Source organism: Panthera leo, chromosome E1 (genome assembly GCF_018350215.1).
Source record: "Panthera leo isolate Ple1 chromosome E1, P.leo_Ple1_pat1.1, whole genome shotgun sequence".
Classification (NCBI taxonomy): Eukaryota; Metazoa; Chordata; class Mammalia; order Carnivora; family Felidae; genus Panthera; species Panthera leo.
In genome coordinates this window covers 42372329-42390577 of record NC_056692.1, presented here as the reverse complement: position 1 = coordinate 42390577, position 18249 = coordinate 42372329, and the positions used below count along the sequence as shown (strand labels likewise).

General features: G+C 42.4%; 1 protein-coding gene across 3 annotated transcripts in view; it reads right to left on the bottom strand.

Moving 5' to 3' along the window:
• Positions 1 to 18249, bottom strand: part of DBF4B (DBF4 zinc finger B) — a 57269-nt gene that overhangs the window by 29139 nt on the left and 9881 nt on the right. Inside the window, exons 1-2 of one of the 3 annotated variants that reach the window (XM_042914868.1) lie at positions 4520 to 4680; positions 3946 to 4011 (exon numbers count right to left, since the gene is read on the bottom strand). The exons of 1 other annotated variant lie outside the window; for it this stretch is intronic. In XM_042914868.1, coding sequence (XP_042770802.1) covers positions 3946 to 3979 — 34 coding nt within the window. In that variant the 5' untranslated portion in view covers positions 3980 to 4011; positions 4520 to 4680. Of the gene's footprint in view, positions 1 to 3945; positions 4080 to 4519; positions 4681 to 18249 lie in introns of those variants that run through there. One more of the 3 variants, XM_042914867.1, reaches the window with a different exon arrangement.

The following is an 18249-nucleotide window of genomic DNA, read 5'->3' as shown; positions in this document are numbered from 1 at the left end:
TCATCAAACATTAACTCACCCTCCAACATTATAAAACACATGAAGGAAACAAACCACTGTGGGTAAGAATCAGCAGAAATAAAAAGCAAAATTAGATCCCCAACAGCTTCGAATAGAAGCTTTTAGGGTCACTGTAGACCATAAAATAATTAAATTATTAAATGTTTTATTTCACTAAAATAAGTATTTAAAATGCTGGGAGAAAACAAATGTCAACTTAGAATTTATATCTGACTGGGCAATTATTCAAGAATGAGGGCGAAATAAAGACATTTTTCAAACAAAGAAAATCCATTTATTCCCCAACCACTTCTTACTGAAGGACTTCGCAGAGGTGTACTTTGGGATGAAGGAAGCTAGACCCACAAGGAAGGACTGAAATGCCAAAAATTTGCCAAAAATATGTATAACTCTAAACAATCACTGTATAAAACAATAATGATAATAATGACTAATTTGGAAGTAAAAAAGACACACAATAATCATATTGCTGCTAGATGGCAATAATGCTATAGATGGGGACAGGGATGGTTCAGAGACAGACCTGTCTAGGCCTTTGTTGTGTCAGGAGGAAGGTAGAAATATTCACAGAATCAGACTTCGCCCCACACTACAAACTACAAGTGGAACGTGGCTGAATCACTATATTGTACATATGAAACAACAGAATACTGCATGTAAATTATACTGGAATTAAAAATTACAACAGGGCACCTGGGTGGCTCAGTCAGTGAAGCGTCTGACTCTGATTTTGGATGAGGTCATGATCTCATGGTCATGAGACTGAGCCTCGAGTTGGGCTCCAAGCTGGGTGTGGAGCCTGCTTAAGATTCCCTCCACGGGGCGCCTAGGTGGCTCAGTCAGTTAAACGTCCACGTCCGACTTCGGCTCAGGTCATGATCTCACAGTTTGTGAGTTCAAACCCCACTTGGGCTCTGTGCTGACAGCTCAGAGCCTGGAGCTCCTCCCGATTCTGTGTCTCCTTCTCTCTGCCCATCCCCTGCTCACACTCTGTCTCTCTCTCTCAAAAATAAATAAAAAACGTTAAAAAAAAAAAAAAAAGATTCTCTCTCTCCCTCTTCCTCTGTCCCTCCCCCTCCAAAATAAAAAATTAAACAAAACAAAAAGATTGTACACTTAAAAGAAAAAAGTGGAATATGTCTTCAAAATTCTGGGGAAAAAATTATTTGCAGCCTAGAACTATTTAACCAGCTGAACTATCATTCAAATATAAGTTAACATAAAGAACTGTAAGACTTGCAGGTCTTGAAAAATTTGTCTAGTACCCTTTCTCAGGAAGCTATACTAGAAGGGGTACTCTATCAAGATGAGGAAGTAAATGTAGAGAGAAAAACATAGGAATTTATGATAGAGGGGATCCTACACAGGAAAAACAAAGGGAAATCCCCAGAACAATGAAGGGAGTTTCTAGAATGAAATCAGTGCAACAAGCCTAGCGCTCAGCTGGACCAGACTAGAGTACTAAGATAAATGGTTTCAGAAGGTATGTTCTCCAGACAAAGAAGAAACTGATGGATTCTCAGATGAGCGTGAAAATACTGAGGGAAGGCTTATACTTCTGGTAAGAGTCTGAACATGAATTAGGGATCATACATAGAAAATGAAGCATATTGGGGTGCCTGGGTGGCTCAGTCGGTTAAGCGTCCGACTTCAGCTCAGGTCACGATCTCGCGGTCCGTGAGTTCGAGCCCCGCGTCGGGCCCTGGGCTGATGGCTCAGAGCCTGGAGCCTGCTTCCGATTCTGTGTCTCCCTCTCTCTCTGCCCCTCCCCCGTTCATGCTCTGTCTCTCTCTGTCTCAAAAATAAATAAACGTTAAAAAAATTAAAAAAAAAAAAAAAAGAAAATGAAGCATATTGGGGCTCAGTCAAGCGTCCAACTTCGGCTCAGGTCATAATCTCACGGTTCGTGGGTTCGAGGCCCCACGTCAGGCTCTGTGCTGACTGCTCAGAGCCTGGAACCAGCCTGCTCTGGATTCTGTGTCTCTCTCCTCTCTCTCTCTGTCTCTCTCTCAAAAATAAACATACATTAAAAAAAAAAAAAACAGAAAATGAAGCATATTTCCTAGTTTACTACATGGGTCATCTGTGAATAACCATAATCACGATACTGCAAATAAATAAATGACCAAAGATGACTACATATGCACTAGGAGGAGGAAAGGAGGAAAATGTGTGTGTTTGTGTGTGCTAAGTGGGGAGACAGAAAAAAAATCTTTATTTTCCATACTAGGAAGTCAACAGATATAATTTAAGTTAAAAACAACAAAAGCAGGGGCGCCTGGCTGGTTGGGTTGGAAGAGCATTCAACTCTTGATTTTGGGGTTGTGAGTTCAAGCCCCATGTTGTGTGTAGAGATTACTTAAAAATAAAATCTTAAAGGGCGCGTGGATGGCTCAGTCGGTTAAGCGTCTGACTTCGGCTCAGGTCATGCTCTTACAGTTCGTGGGTTCGAGCCCCGCATCAGGCTCTGCGCTGACAGCTTGGAGCCTGGAGCCTGCTTTGGATTCCGTGTCTCCCTCTCTCTCTGTTTCTCCCCTGCTCACTCTCTCAAAAATAAATAAAGATTAGAAAAAAAATTTTTTAAATATTAAAAAAGAAAACAAAGGCAGTATGGGCATGCTATTTAGAAATAAGTAGGTAAATATTAGAAGAAATAGCTGTAAGAGCTGTAAACAATGGCACTCTAGAGAGTAGGAAACAGGAGGCGGGGGCGGGTGTGTGAGAGGCAGAGACATAGACATAGACCTAGCCTCTTAAAATTATGAAACCATAAAACTATAATAAAAATTTTTTAAAACCCTTCAAATTTCATAGTCATTTTACAGTGAATTTTAAGAACAAATATGAAGATAATCATCTAAAATCTTCTAATGAAAAAAAGTAGGCCAAGGGGGCACCTGGGTGGCTCAGGTGGTTAAGCATCTGACTCTTGATTTTGGCTTAGGTCATGATCTCGGGTTCATGAGTTCAAGTCCCACGTTGGGCTCTGTGCTGACAATGCAGAGCCTGCTTGGGATTCTCTCTCTCAAAAATAAAAAATAAACATTAAAAAAAAAAAAAAGAAAAAAGCAGATCACTTACAAAGAAACAAGAATCAGACCTACATCAATTATCAACAACACCTTTTTTTTTTTTTTTTTGAGAGAGAGAGAGAATGCGTGCAAGTGGGGCAAAGAGAGAGAGAGAGAGGGAGAAAAGATCTGAAAGAGGCTGTGCGCTGGCAGCAGAGAGCCCCATGTGGGGCCGTAACTCACAAACGGTGAGATCATGACATGAGCTGAAGTAGGGTGCTTAACCTGCTGAGCCACCTGGGCACCCCAACAACATCTACTTTTTGCAGGAAGAAAATACTGAAGGAAAAAAACTTTGATTCAAGAATTTAACACAAAGAAGAAATCAAGATATTCTCAGGCATACAAGCTTCAGAAAGTTTATCACATAAAGCCCCCTTTTGAAAACACTCTTGGAGAAAGTCCTCCAGCAAACAAAGAGTAAATAACTTAGTAAAGTGTATTTCTGTTTCAAAGGCAACCAAAGCTTGTATCTCTAACAATCTAGAACTAAAACTAGAAGAAACTAGGGGAGGGGAGGGAAGTGACGGAAGTGAGTATGGCTGCAATACTTGTCTATTTCGGTGGGTTTATGGTAAAAATAACCATGAATATGAGCTTAATAAGGTACTCTATCCTGACTCTCCATCTGCTAATCTTGTTAGTAATATCAGACTGAAAGCTCTTATTTGACCTTTACCATGAATTCCTAAGTGATTCATGCCATCCCTCCAAATACACACACTCAAAGCCACTAAGTAATTAGGAAACCTCAATAGCGCTAACAATTCTCGACCATGATTTTCATCCCAAAAGACTTGGTGCAGGAGTACCAACTTCGACCTCGCATCCCTAGTTCTGACCTGTTACCTACCTACGATAGGAGCCTGGAGCCTACTCTCAGCCATAGAACTCTGCAGCTCTGAGAATTTGCCGTCACCTGAGAAAGGACAAAACAGCATCAGAACCACCTTCATTAGCCTTCGACCTTCTACTACCCTCTCCCCCAACCCCCACACCCGGCCTCCCAATTCCTGCAAACCCCCCAGCGCGGCTCCCGGGGAGGGGGGTGGGGTGGGGAAAGGAAGACTGAACTCCATCACAATCCATATCTCATCTCACCTCCCCTGCCTCTTGTCCTTCAATCCCGCCGCCCCCTCTAGAACTCTGCGCCTTCACTCCCATGGCCTCTTGGCCACCCCTTTTGTATTTCAATCCCCGTGCTTCCCTCCAGGCTCTTGTCCCCTCAGTCCCTTGCCACCTTTAGACCTCTACCTCCTCAACGCCAGTAAGCCCTTCTTCTCGGCCCCTCTACGCTCCTCAGCTTCTGCCCCTATCAGCTCCCCAATTCCTGTGCACCTTCCCGATCTCTTATCCTCTCTACACTCGTTTAACCCCTTCCTTCCACCTTCCTTCTTACCCCATCTTCCCCTTCCCGGCATCCGTACCCTTTCCTGGCTCCCTCCTCAAGGTCTCCGTAGTGTATTCGCGGGCTCCATGAGCTTTTTCAAACGACCGAGTGGCCGTGGCCTCTCCGCAAGTACACGACCAGTCTCCAGGCGCCCTGGGCCGCGGCTCGGGTTTAAATTTCCTGTCGGCCCCGCCCCTAATACAGCGTAATAGCTGCGAGGGTCTGCCCTACGGTGGCCCTGCGAGGTCAACGTTAACCTCAGCAAAACCTCCCTTCTCCCTTCCTATTCCGGCCGGCGTTCTCCATCCGTCCCTTCCCTTCATTTCTTGGCTTTTCATTGGGTGGAGATACTCTGCCCCTTTACAGACAGGAAGTTGAGGACTAGTGGTAGCCTAGTTTTCATGATTCTTCACACTGAGCTGGTTTGAAATTCCTAGGAGTTCGATAATAACAAAATAGGCCTATCACGGAGCATGTACAAAAAAATTTCACATACACATCATTTCATCTTCACATCTTTCTTTCCCTCCCTTTTCTCCACTTACCCACCCAACAAAAAAAATTCTCAAAAGAGGTATCTCCTCATTTGTTCAACTCATGTGATTAGTGTGATCCTCACCTCTCCACTAAACCTGTACTTGTCTAGGTCAACTGTAACTTCCACGTTCCCAAATCCTATGGTCACTTTGCTGTACTCAACTGATCCAACTTCTAGAACATTAAAGGAGACTATTCCCTCCTTCCTGAGCCAGTTTCTTCATTTTGCTCCTATTTCTACCAGCCTGCACCTTCCCTTAATGGCTCCACAATCTCCTTTGCTGAATCTGAAGCCATTGTTCCACCTATAATGTTGCAGCATGCCAAGGCTTTAGCCCTTAGTCCTATTCTCTTCCATATTAGCACTTTCTTCCCAGGAGACCTCATTCAACTCCGTGGCTTTACAATCAGTTCTGTGCTAATGCCTGCAGAACTTCTACATCTGGTTCGGATCTCTCCCTTGATCTCCAGACTTCTATATTCAAGTGGATACTGGACATTTCTGCTTGTATGTCTCATGGACACCTCCGGCTCAACACATTCAAAACAGAACATTTCTTTCACTGTCCCACCCTTCAAAAAACCCCAGGTACTCTTCTCCATCTCAGTAAATGTCACATAATCCACTCAGTTGTTCAAGACAAAAACCTGGAGGTTATCCTACTTCAGCTTATCCCCACTCCCACTCTAGAAACAAATTCTACCAACTCCAAAGTACATCTTGCACCAGACCACCTCTACCATTTTAGTTCAAGCCACCATACCTTCTTGCCCGAAGCACTGTGTCAATTTTTAACACAACTTCTACTTCTTCTTCTTCTTCTTTTTTTTTTTTTTTAAGTAAACTCTATCCCCAATGTGGGGCTCAAACTTATGATTCTGGATCAAGAGTTGCATGCTCTACTGACTAAGCCAGCCAGGCACCCCAACACTACTTTTACTCGAGTACCTTCCAACATCCACCCCAAATTATCCATTCTCTAAGCACTATATTATTTATACATATGTGTGTGTGTGTGTGTGTGTGTGTGTGTGTGTGTATACACACACACACACACACGTATATATACATATATATATACATATATATACACACTTTTATCCCTTCCAGTGGGGCCCCTCCCTACACTAGACTATACATAACAGCTCTGATGAACTATAAAGCTTGGCCATGTGACTCGCTTTGGCTGATGAAAAAAGAAAAAAAATGACATCACTTTCAAGCACAAGTTTTACAATTTTTTTTTTAATGTTTTTATTTATTTTTGAGACAGGGAGAGACAGAGCATGAACAGGGGAGGGTCAGAGAGAGGGAGACACAGAATCTGAAACGGGCTCCAGGCTCTGAGCTGTCAGCACAGAGCCCGACGCGGGGCTTGAACTCACGGACCGTGAGATCATGACCTGAGCCGAAGTCGGCCGCTTAACCGACTGAGCCACCCAGGCGCCCCTCAAGCACAAGTTTTAAGAGACAGGATCATTTACCAAGTTCTTTTATCCCATCACAATGTCAGGCAATGTCCTAGCTAGAAGCTGACCTGTCAGCTTGAGTTCTTGAGTAAAGATGACAGGGAACAGAACCAGGGGCAACCCCAAATAGATTTGTAGCATAAGCAAGAAATAAACCTTTATTATTTTAAGCTACTGAGATTTTGGTATCATTTGTTACTATATCATAATCAAGTCCAAGGTTCCCAAAGTGTAGCACAGTCCTTTCAGAAGGTTCCATGAAGTCAAAACTATTTTGGTAATAACACAGAAACATTATTTTCCATTTTTCATTTTCATTCTCTCATGAATGTTTAGTGGAGTATGCAGAAGCAAAAGTAAGAATCTAACACTCTTCTGTTTAAAATATTAGAAACAATGCCATTCTTCTAATTATTTTTGTTTTGGAAAATATTTTTTCATTAAAAGTGCATTATTTAAGTTAACACATAATGGACTTATTCTTAAATGAACAATATATTTTTAAAGTTTTTCCTTACTGAGAGAAAGAGAGAGAACGTGAGGAGTGGAGAGGAGGAGACAGGGAGGGAGGGAGGGAGAGACAGAGAGAGAGAGAATGAATTCCAAGCAGGCTCCACACTGCCAGCATAAGCCCAACGCAGAGCTCGAACTCCCAAACCATGAGATCATGACCTGAGCTGAAATCTAGAGTTGGACACTTAACTGACTGAGCCACCCAGATGCCCCTAAATGAACAGTATTTTTATTTTTTTAATTTTAATTTTTTAAATTTTTTTTGAGAGAGAACTAGAGCGTGAGTGGGGGAGGGTCAGAGATAAGGTCAGATCCACACAATCTGAAACAGAATCCAGGCCCTGAGCTGTTAGCACAGAGCCCAACGCGGAGCTTGAACTGGGGAACCGTGAGATCATGACCTGAGCTGAAGTTGAACCCGCTGAGCCACCCAGGTGCCCCAATCAACAACATTTTTAAACTTTAATTTCTAATGTGGTAAATATCACAGATTTTATTTTCTAAGTATATATTCAAATATATAAAATCTTTCTATGTATAAATTAAAATTTTTAATGTTTATTTATTTTTGAGAGAGAGAGAGAGACAGAGACAGAGACAGAGAGACAGTGAGAGAGCACAGGCTGGGAAGGGCAAAGAGTGAGGGAGACAGGGATCCAGAGCGGGCTCTGAGCTGATAGTGGAGAGGCTGACAGGACACGGGGCTCGCAACTGACAAACTACGAGATCATGAACTGAGTTGAAGTGGGACACTTAGCTGACTGAACCACCCCAATTTATAAATTTAAATTGAAAAATACCCCCATTTGTGGTGTCTCTCTCAATTGGATAGGGGCCCCCAAATGTGGGGCATTCTGATAGGGTGAGGGCCGGGGGCACAGGCAGTGGAAGGATTCACCCTAGGCAGAACAAAGGAGACAATTTATTAAATACACTACAAGGGAGCGGTGGGCAAGACAGCAGAGGAGAGGCTGTTGGTAACGAGGCAGTGGCTGGAGGCGGTTTTTAAAGAGAGAAGGTGAAGAGGTATGAAGACCTGTGGAATTTTCCCTTTTTTGGTAACTGTGCCTGCTTGTAAATAGCCCATTGGTTAGTTAGGGCCTATGGATATTTTGAGGTGGGTAGCCTGCTGGGCCTCTCTGTATTCAGCCAGAGCGCTGGGGTCACCCTGGGCTCTTCTACCTTACTCAGGTTTCCATCGTTCAAGCCTGTTGCCTAAAAACGGCCTCTACAACATTGTGGTGGCCAGTCTCCCCAGATGGCCTGTAAGGATATTCAATTCCTGGTAGTCGTGACCACATCAAACAGGGTGAGTTACCATTAGAGGAAATAATGATGTGCAACTTCTGAGACGGGATCATAAAAAGTATTTCAACATCCACATTGCTGTTTCTTAGATCACCTGCTGTGAGGGAAGCCAGCAATCATGGCCTGAGAACACTCAAGTATGCTGTGGAGAGGCTCTTGTGGAGACAGAGGAATGGAGGCTTCCTGCGAACAGCAGCACCCCCTACTGTGATGGAGCCATCTCGCAAGATGGATTCTTCAGCCTTAGCTAAGCTTTCGATGACTGCAACCCCACAAGAGATCCCAAGTCAGAAAAGCCCAACCAAGCTGCTCCCAGGTTCCAGGCCCACAGACAACCCAGAGAAAATCAGTGCCTGTGTTGTTTTAAGTCATATTTTGGGGTGACACAGCAACAGACAACTGATAAATGCATAAAAAAAGCTATTTGGAATCCTCAATTTTTTTTTTTTTTTTTTTAATTTTTTTTTTTTCAACATTTTTTATTTATTTTTGGGACAGAGAGAGACAGAGCATGAATGGGGGAGGGGCAGAGAGAGAGGGAGACACAGAATCGGAAACAGGCTCCAGGCTCCGAGCCATCAGCCCAGAGCCTGACGCGGGGCTCGAACTCACGGACCGCGAGATCGTGACCTGGCTGAAGTCGGACGCTTAACCGACTGCGCCACCCAGGCGCCCCTGGAATCCTCAATTTTTAAAAAAGAAAATAGGGGGCTGAAACCAAAGCGAACCAATTTCAGAATTGCGAACCTAGCTTATCCTGACTGACAAATAACACCAAACTACCCTCCCTTTCAAACCCACCCAGCGGCTTTCCCTCTTTGCTCCCCTGACCAAACTTACCTGTGTCTTTTAAAAAAATTTTTTCTTAATGTTTATTTTTGTGAGAGACAGAGAGAGACTAAGCGTGAGCAGGGGAGGGGCAGAGAGAGAGGGAGACACAGAATTCCCAGCAGGCTCCAGGCTCCGAGCTGTCAGCACAGAGCCCGACGCAGGGCTCGAACCTGTGAATCGGGAGATCGTGACCTGAGCCAAGGTCAGCTGCTTAACCCACTGAGCCACCCAGGCCCCCCCAAACTTCCCAGTGTCTTGAATGAGCCAAACTTGTTGCTGCCTTAGGGCCTTTGCACTAACAGCTCCATTTCCCATTTCTTCTTTTTCCTTCTAGGCATCAGATTGAATCTCACTTTTTCATATGGGACTGCGGAGACCATCCAACCTAACAGTAGCTCCCCCATTCCTTGCCGGGTGTGCCACTTTGGCTTATTTTGTTCACAGCACTTAACACTCTCAGAAAGTATCTTATCTGTTTACCGGTTTGTTGTCTATATTTCCCCAGCCAGAATGCAAGACAATAAAGTGAAGGGCCTTTCCTGTTTCCCTCACTGCTCTTTGCCCAAAATGAAGAACCTGGTGGGTGCTTACTAAATATTTGTTGCACGAATTGAATGACTGAATCTCTCTGATCTTTAGCTTTTTCATTTCTAAAAGGAAGATAACATTATCTAACAGAAAATGAGGTTTTAATTTTTTTTAAGTTTATTATTTTGAGACAGAGAGAGACAGAAAGTGTACACACGTGAGCAGAGGAGGGACAGAGAGAGGGAGATAGAAAATCCCAAGCAGGCTCCATGCTGTCAGCACAGAGCCTGACATGGGGCTCGATCTCCCAAATTGTGGGATCATGACCTGAGCCCAAATCAAGAGTCCCACTGAGCCACCCAGCCACCCCCAGAGTGAGGTTTTGAATATTAAACATGCATTTAATGCAAAGTCAGTGACCAGAAAAAGGTACCTTTTACTATCTGGCAGAAAATATTTTGAGATAGTACTTCAAAATCTTCTTTCTCAGCATTTTTCGATTCCTGAAGGAAAGTGCTTAAAGTGAAAAAAAAAAAAAAATTCAGCTCATCATAGAACAAGGACCTCCCAATATCTAAAACACTTGCATAAATAGATCTAGAAAAGAACAACCACCCAATTGAAAATGGGGAAGGGAACATTCATAGGAAAATAAATACAAAGAGCATTCCAATATGCTCAATCTCACTTCAAATAAGGGAAATGCAAATGAAATCTACACTGAAATGCCATTTTTCATTTAACAGACTGGCAAAGATCAATTTTGCTAGATAGTGCCAAGCTTCCTTGCATTGGGGCTGTACCAGCCTCCCATGTAAGGCAATTTGGCCCTCCCTAGCACAATTACAGATGTACATCTTTCCACCTGGCAATCTCATTTTTAGGAGCTACTCTACAGACACACATACTCACACATATGTACTAGGACTTACGTAATATCTACTGCAGCACTGCAGTATCTACCAGTTATATATGGTGTTTATCAGAGGAATGCCTATAAAATGATGACACAGAAAAGGAATGCAGATATATTTAATTACTCTATTTTATAAATACATAGGTAGCTCTTCTACCATGATATTCAAGTGCTTTAAAATTTATTTATTTATTTTGAGAGAGAGAGAGTGCACAAGCACGGGCAGGGGAGAGGCAGAGAGAGAAGGGGAGAGACAGAATCTCAAGCAGGCTCATACTGTCTGCACAGAGCCTGACTGTGTGATGGGGCCACTCCTGTGAACTGTGAGATCGTGAACTAAGCGGAAGCCAAGAGTCTGACCCTCAACCCAGGGGCCCCCAAAGTGCCTTAAAAATAGTAATTACTTTAATCCTCCTAAATTAAGGTGAGGTGAGTAGTTAACAATGCCCGTTTTGTACATGGGAACACTGAGGTTATAACTTGCTTGAGGTCACACAGCCAGAAAGTGTTAGGGCTGGGATTTGAACCCAGGCAGTTTGACTAGAGAGGCCATGCTCTTTTTTTTTTTTTTTAATTTTTTTTTAACGTTTATTTATTTTTGAGACAGAGAGAGACAGAGCATGAACAGGGGAGGGTCAGAGAGAGAGGGAGACACAGAATCGGAAGCAGGCTCCAGGCTCTGAGCCATCAGCCCAGAGCCCGACTCTCGGCTTGAACTCATGGAGGGTGAGATCGTGACCTGAGCTGAAGTCGGACGCTTAACCAACTGAGCCACCCAGGCGCCCCAGAGGCCATGCTCTTAACACGGCTCTGTGCTGCCTCTCAATGTCTGGCAACATGAAGAAAGAAAACTGACACAGCAATATTAAAATCTGTTAACACACACACACACACACACACACACACACACACACACATATTTAATATTTATTTTTGTGAGAGACAGAGAGAGAGAGAGAGAGAGAGAGAGAGAGAGAGGTACGGGGTAGGGTTAGAGAGACAAGGAGACACAGAATCTAAAGCAGGTTCCAGGCTCTGAGCTGTTAGCACAGAGCCCCATGTGGGGCTCCAATCGACAAATTCCAAGATCATGACCTGAGCCGAAGTTGGACGCTTAACTGACTGAGCCACCCAGGCACACAAAACAGATCTTAAGAGATAAAAGAATTATTAGGAATATAGGTATCATTGCTTGATGATAAACAATTCACTAGGAACTAGGTAAAACCTAGCATTCACATGAATCTAACAAACAGAGCCTCAAAATACTTAAGGCAGAAATACAAGGGAAGACTGAAATCTACATATATCGTAGGGCATTTTAACAGATTTTTACCCCGAAAAGACAGATGAAACAAAAATAAAATAAAATTTGTAACATATAAAAGATTAAATGATATGACAAACTTTAATATACAAATGTTAGAAAATAAATATGATTTTCAAGTACACACGGAGGAGTATAAGAATAGACTTACATTGGGGCGCCTGGGTGGCGCAGTCGGTTAAGCGTCCGACTTCAGCCAGGTCATGATCTCGCGGTCCGTGAGTTCGAGCCCCGCGTCAGGCTCTGGGCTGATGGCTCGGAGCCTGGAGCCTGTTTCCGATTCTGTGTCTCCCTCTCTCTCTGCCCCTCCCCCGTTCATGCTCTGTCTCTCTCTGTCCCAAAAATAAAAATAAAAAACGTTGAAAAAAAAAAAAATTAAAAAAAAAAAAAAAAAAAAAAAAAAAGAATAGACTTACATTATGCCACTAATGTATCAACGAATACCAAAAAAATCAACATCATATAGAACATCTCCTATGATCATATTATAATTAAGTTAGAAATCAATAAAAAGGGGCACCTGGGTGGCTGAGACAGGTAAGCAGTCAACTTCAGCTCAGGTCATGGTCTCATGGTTCCTGAGTTTGAGCCCCACTCTGGCTGCCCTCACAGAGCCCCCTTCAGATCCTCTGTCCCCTTTTCTCTCTACCCCTCCCCCACTCATGCTCTGTCTCTCTGTCTCTCAAAAATAAACAGTAAAAAAAAATCAATAAAGAAAAAAATTTTAAGGGAGTAAAACCAAATGCATACCCCTGGAAATTAAAACCATACTTCCAAATAATTCATGATAGGAGACTAAAACAATGAGGAAATGCAATATATTGAGAACTGCCAACAGTGAAAAACTATGTATCAGGAAAACTTGTTTCAGTCAGTAGAGTGTGAGGCTCCTGATCTCAGCCCCATGTTGGGTGTAGAGCTTACCTAAAAACAAAACAAAAACCAAAGGAACAAACAAAAACAAAAACACTACATATCAAAAGCTGTTTAAGAAGTTGTAAAATTCAGCTAAAGTAACTAGAGGGAAATGTATGACCGTAAATGGATATGCTGTTAGAAAATAAGACAGAATGAAAATGAATCAGCTAACTGTTCACCTTGAGAAGTCAGAACATGAAGAACGAGCACACTCAAAATTTGCAGGTGGTCAGAAAGAATAAAGAATAGAAAATGATGAAATAGAAAAAAAAAGAAAAATAGACTCTTACAAATCAGTATGGAAAAGACAATCCAACAGAAAAGTCTACAAGAGATATAAATAGGCAATTCAAAAATGAGGAAAATTTAATGGATAATAAACATATAAAAAATGCTCAAACTCACTAGTAATTAGGAAAATGCAAATTAAACAGATGCCATTTCACACCCTTTTGACTGGAAAAATTATGACAAAACCAAGTTTTAACAAAAATATGAGGAGGAGGGGGGCATGGGCACTCAGTTGATTAAGCATCTGGCTCTTGATTTTGGCTCAGGTGGTGATCTTGTGGTTTGGGAGTTCAAGCCCCGCGTCGGGCTCTGTGCTGACAGCTCAGAGCCTGCTTGGGATTCTGTCTCTCTTTCTGCCCCATCCCCTGCACTTTCTCTGTCCCTCTCAAAAATAAATAAATACACATTAAAAAAAAATTTTTTTTTAAAAACCTACTGTGTCAAACACTATACTAAATTCTTTTTTAAAAAAAGTGAGGAAAAGAGTGGGAATATAACCTGGAACAAAACCTTAGGAGAGCAATTTCAAGACACCCAGTATGGTATGTGCCGTTCGAACCAGCAATTGTTTCTAGGTATATCCTAGTCTCCAGAGAGAGATGTGTACCCCCCAGCACAAGATAATCACAGAGCTGCTAGAAGGAAACATTAGAATTAAATTTATTTAAAAAGTTTTTGTAATGTTTGTTTTTAAGAGAGAGAGAGATAGAGAGAGAGCGCGCATGAGTGGGGAGAAGCAGAGACAAAGACACAGAATCCATAGCAGGCTCCAGGCTCCGAGCGTTCAGCACAGAGCCCGATGCAGGGCTCGACCCCACAAACAGCGAGATCATGACCTGAGCCGAAGTCAGACGCTTAACCGAATGAGCCACCCAGGTGCCCCTAAATTTATTTTTTAGCTAAAAGAATAAACATAAGTAAGCTTTGCTAATCTGTCGTAAATCGATTGACACCGGTGCCCTCCCTGGGGCCTCTCTTGTCACACACTTTGGTTATGTAGTAAGTCAGGTGAGTTACCTGGGGAAGGGGAAGTGGAAGCTTCATATCTGGAGGGGTATTGTGTGTTTTCTTTCAGCTCTGTGGTGTGTTTGTATGTTCATATTCTATGTAGTTTACATATGACCAGATAGATGGGTTAAACATTAAAACATAATTCAGATTATGCTATCTGGATTTGATTTTCCTAACCCTCCAAAGTGGACACAGGATTTAACAAAATTGGTTCAAAGAAGCAAGATTTAGGTTACTCATAAGTGAATGCTCCAAGTACAAACACTCAGGTTCAATGAAAATCCAACCAGCATTGAGAGGGAGGCAGCTGGCCAACAAGTGAAAAAAATCACTGAAGTTCAAGAGAAATTCTTGCCAGTAATGAATCCTTAGCACTACTGAACTGTACACTTAAAAACGGTTAAGGTGGTGGGGCACCTGGGCGTCCGACTTCAGCTCAGGTCATGATCTCACGGTTCGTGGGTTCGAGCCCCACGTCAGGCTCTGTGCGGACAGCTCAAGCCTGGAGCCTGCTTCCGATTCTGTGTCTCCCTCTCTCTCTGCCCCTGCCCTGCTCGCACTCTGTCTCTATCTCTCTCTCTCAAAAATAAATAAACATTAAAAAAAAAAGAAAAGAAAAGAAAAAAAAGAAGTGGGCAAAGTAATGAAGCATATGCAACCTTATTTTGACTACAGATTTTTGCAATATGTAGGATATTTGTAATATGTTATTTAGTTCACTTTTTTTTTTTTTTAAAGTAATCTCTATTCCCAATGTGGGGCTCAAACTCACGACTCTGAGATCAAGAGTGGCATGCTCTATGGACTGAGCCAGTCAGGAGCCCCTTCCTTCACTTTTCAATCCCCCCTTTTATATGTTTTATGTCTTATCATGGACACACTAATTTGTTATCGTGGTTCACATACATAATTCATAAACAAATACACATTCATACATTAGAAATGCATGGTGAATTATTTTTACTTCTAAGAGTATGTGGCAAAATATGTTTGATGCTTACTGGCCTACTGAAACTTTCCCACAAACATACAAAGAGACATTTATAAGATGTGAATTGGAGTACTATTTGGAAAACTGGGAAATAATCTAAATGCCTGTCAACAAAGGAATGGATCAACTAGATATATTCAAGCAGCGGAATACTATACAGTGGCTTAAATGAATGGATAAGAGTTGTATGTATCAACATGGGTAAATATTTTAAAGATTTTAGTTTTAAGTAATCTCTACACCCTGAGACCAAGAGTCACATGTTCCACCGACTGAGCCAGCCAGGCGCCCAACATGCATAAATATTTTAAACAGTTTTATGTGAAAAAAAGCACACTGTAGAATGAAAAGTCCAACATGCAAAACAATGCAAAACAATGTGACATTCTGTTTATGGATACATATATATGTATGGATACATACATACACACACATACACATACATACATACACAGTATATCATACTGTGTAAGATATACTATGTTTCAAAACATTCAAGAGGAAGATAAACACCAAATTCAGGAAAAGTGGTTACCTCTGGGGAGGAAGGGAAGAAAATGAGATTGGAGGAAGTATTCAAGTAGGGTTTCTTTTTTTTTTTCTTTGTTAAATGTTTGTTTATTTTGAGAGAGAGAGGGCACTGGCATGCCCAGTTGGGGGGGGGGGGGGAGAGAGAGAGAGAGAGAGAGAGAGAGAGAGAGAGAGAGAGAGAGAGAGAATATCCCAAGAGAAAGAGGGAGAGAATCCCAAACAGGTTCCAAGCTCAGTCTGGAGCCGACAGTGTGGAACCTGATGCAGGGCTGGATCCCACAACAGTGAGGCCATGACCCGAGGCGATATCAAGAGTGGGACACTCAACCGACTGAGCCACCCAGGCACCCCTATTGCTTTAAAAACAAATGCAAGGTAAATAAATATAACAAAGAGCTCATAATTTTAAAACAAGATGTTTTGAAACTAGTCTCCCAGTGTTCTCTTCCTCAGTGACAACCACCCTCCCACCCCTTGTGTATATTTCCAGAGCTATTTTATGCACGTGCACGGATACGTATGTGTATGTATTCTCTGTACCCCACCTTCTTTCAAACACAAATGGAAGCAAACATCACATACTGTTCTGAGCCTCACTTTTGTCTTTAACAATCTATCTTGAGTTTTGTTACCTGTCAGGACATAAAGAGCTTCCTCCATTTTTACAGCTGTCCAGTACTCCTTTCTGTAGCTTGAGCCAGTCTCCCGGTAACAGAATGGAGACTATTTCTGTCCTTTCACTGCAGTAAGTATCACTGTAATGAATATCCCTGAAAATATGTCATTGTGCACACATGTACATATTATAATAAGTTCCCAGAAGGAGGATGCTGGATCTTTTCAAATTGCCCTCCAACAAGATTGTACTGATTTACTTCCAGCTTCAACGTTTTCCAGTGCCTGCTACCCAATCACGGATCAACACAGCATATTATCAGACTTTCTGTAAAGATTTTTTTTTTTTTAACGTTTATTCATTTTTGAGACAGAGAGAGACAGAGCATGAACAGGGGAGGGGCAGAGAGAGAGGGAGACACAGAATCGGAAGCAGGCTCCAGGCTCTGAGCCATCAGCCCAGAGCCCGATGCGGGGCTCGAACTCACGGACCGCGAGATCGTGACCTGAGCTGAAGTCGGACACTTAACCGACTGAGCCACCCAGGCGCCCTTTTTTTTTTTTTTTTTTTTGAGAGCGAGGGCCAGAGGGGTAAGGGTGGAGGGAGAGAGAATCTCAGGCAGGCTCCACACTCACAGAGAACAACGTGGGATGGTCCCACCACCTTGGGATCGTAACCTGAGTAGAAATCAAGAGTCAGACACTTCACAGAGGACTGAGCCACCCAGGCGCCTGGCCCCAAGACTTTTTGATCTGAGAGGCAAACATGGTAACTCATCGCCAAATTTAATTTGCATATTTTAAAAATTATGCATCAGCATCTTTTTATAGTGAAAAACGTTGTATTGATTTTTCCTATAAATTGTCATTTGTCCTTTTGTAAATTTTTTTTAACTATGAGCAAGAACTTTTGTAATAACATGGCCAATAAGGATTTTTTTAAAATTTTATTTTAATGTCTATTTACTTTTAAGAGAGAGAGAAAGAGAGAGAGACAAAGGCGTTAGTGGGGGAGGGGCAGAGAGGGAGGGAGACACGGAATCCGAAGCAGGCTTCAGGCTCTGAGCTGTCAGCACAGGGCCCGACATGGGGCTGGAACTCACGGACTGTGAGATCATGACCTGAGCCGAAAGTCGGATGCTCAACCGACTGAGACACCCAGGCACCCCAGGATTTTTTTTATAATGGAGGGTCTGAGCAGCCTTCACTCAGTTTTGTGATAAGCTCGTGATGCCTTCAAAAACTTTTGTGTGTAGTACTGATATCAATTTCCTGATTTCGATACTGTACTATAATTATATAGTACTACTGGGGGAAAGCGGAAGAAGGGGCACAGGTCTCTTTGTACTATTTTTGCAACTTCTCATGATGTCTGTAAGTATTTCGAAATAAAAAGTTAAAAAAAAAAAAAAGCTAACAAAACCTCATGGTACTTTTCTGGTTGGGGGCTCTGTACTGACCTCACACTATGATCCTTGAGTCACGATGGCTCCCAAGTTGGCCAACTGACAAGCACTACCTGCAAGTTAGCCACTGGGTTAGAAGGTGTATGAGGGGACACGTGACTGGCTTGATTGGTGGAGCATGCGACTCTTGATCTTGGGGTTCTAAGTTTGAGCCCCATGTTGGAGATAGAGAGTACTTAAAAATAAAATCTTTTAAAAAAAAAGGTGTATTTGAGGTCTGAAACAGGGGCAAGTCTTTGGGGAGGACTTTGGCTTTTGACTGCATTACCGTCACATTCTAAGCACACAGCAGTCATGGAGATAATATTCACACTATCTTATATTTCCTAGCTTTACAGTGTTCCATGCCCATCCATTTACATTATCTCAATAATATGGGGAACTCTCTCAAGAGATCCTTTGCAAAGTATAGAAGCTCACCTTTCTTTGTGCTGTCACTCCCTGAGAATCTTCTATCTGAACTGTGTTGCTCAAGCTATACATAAATCTCTGGAGGTCCCTAACAAACTTTTGC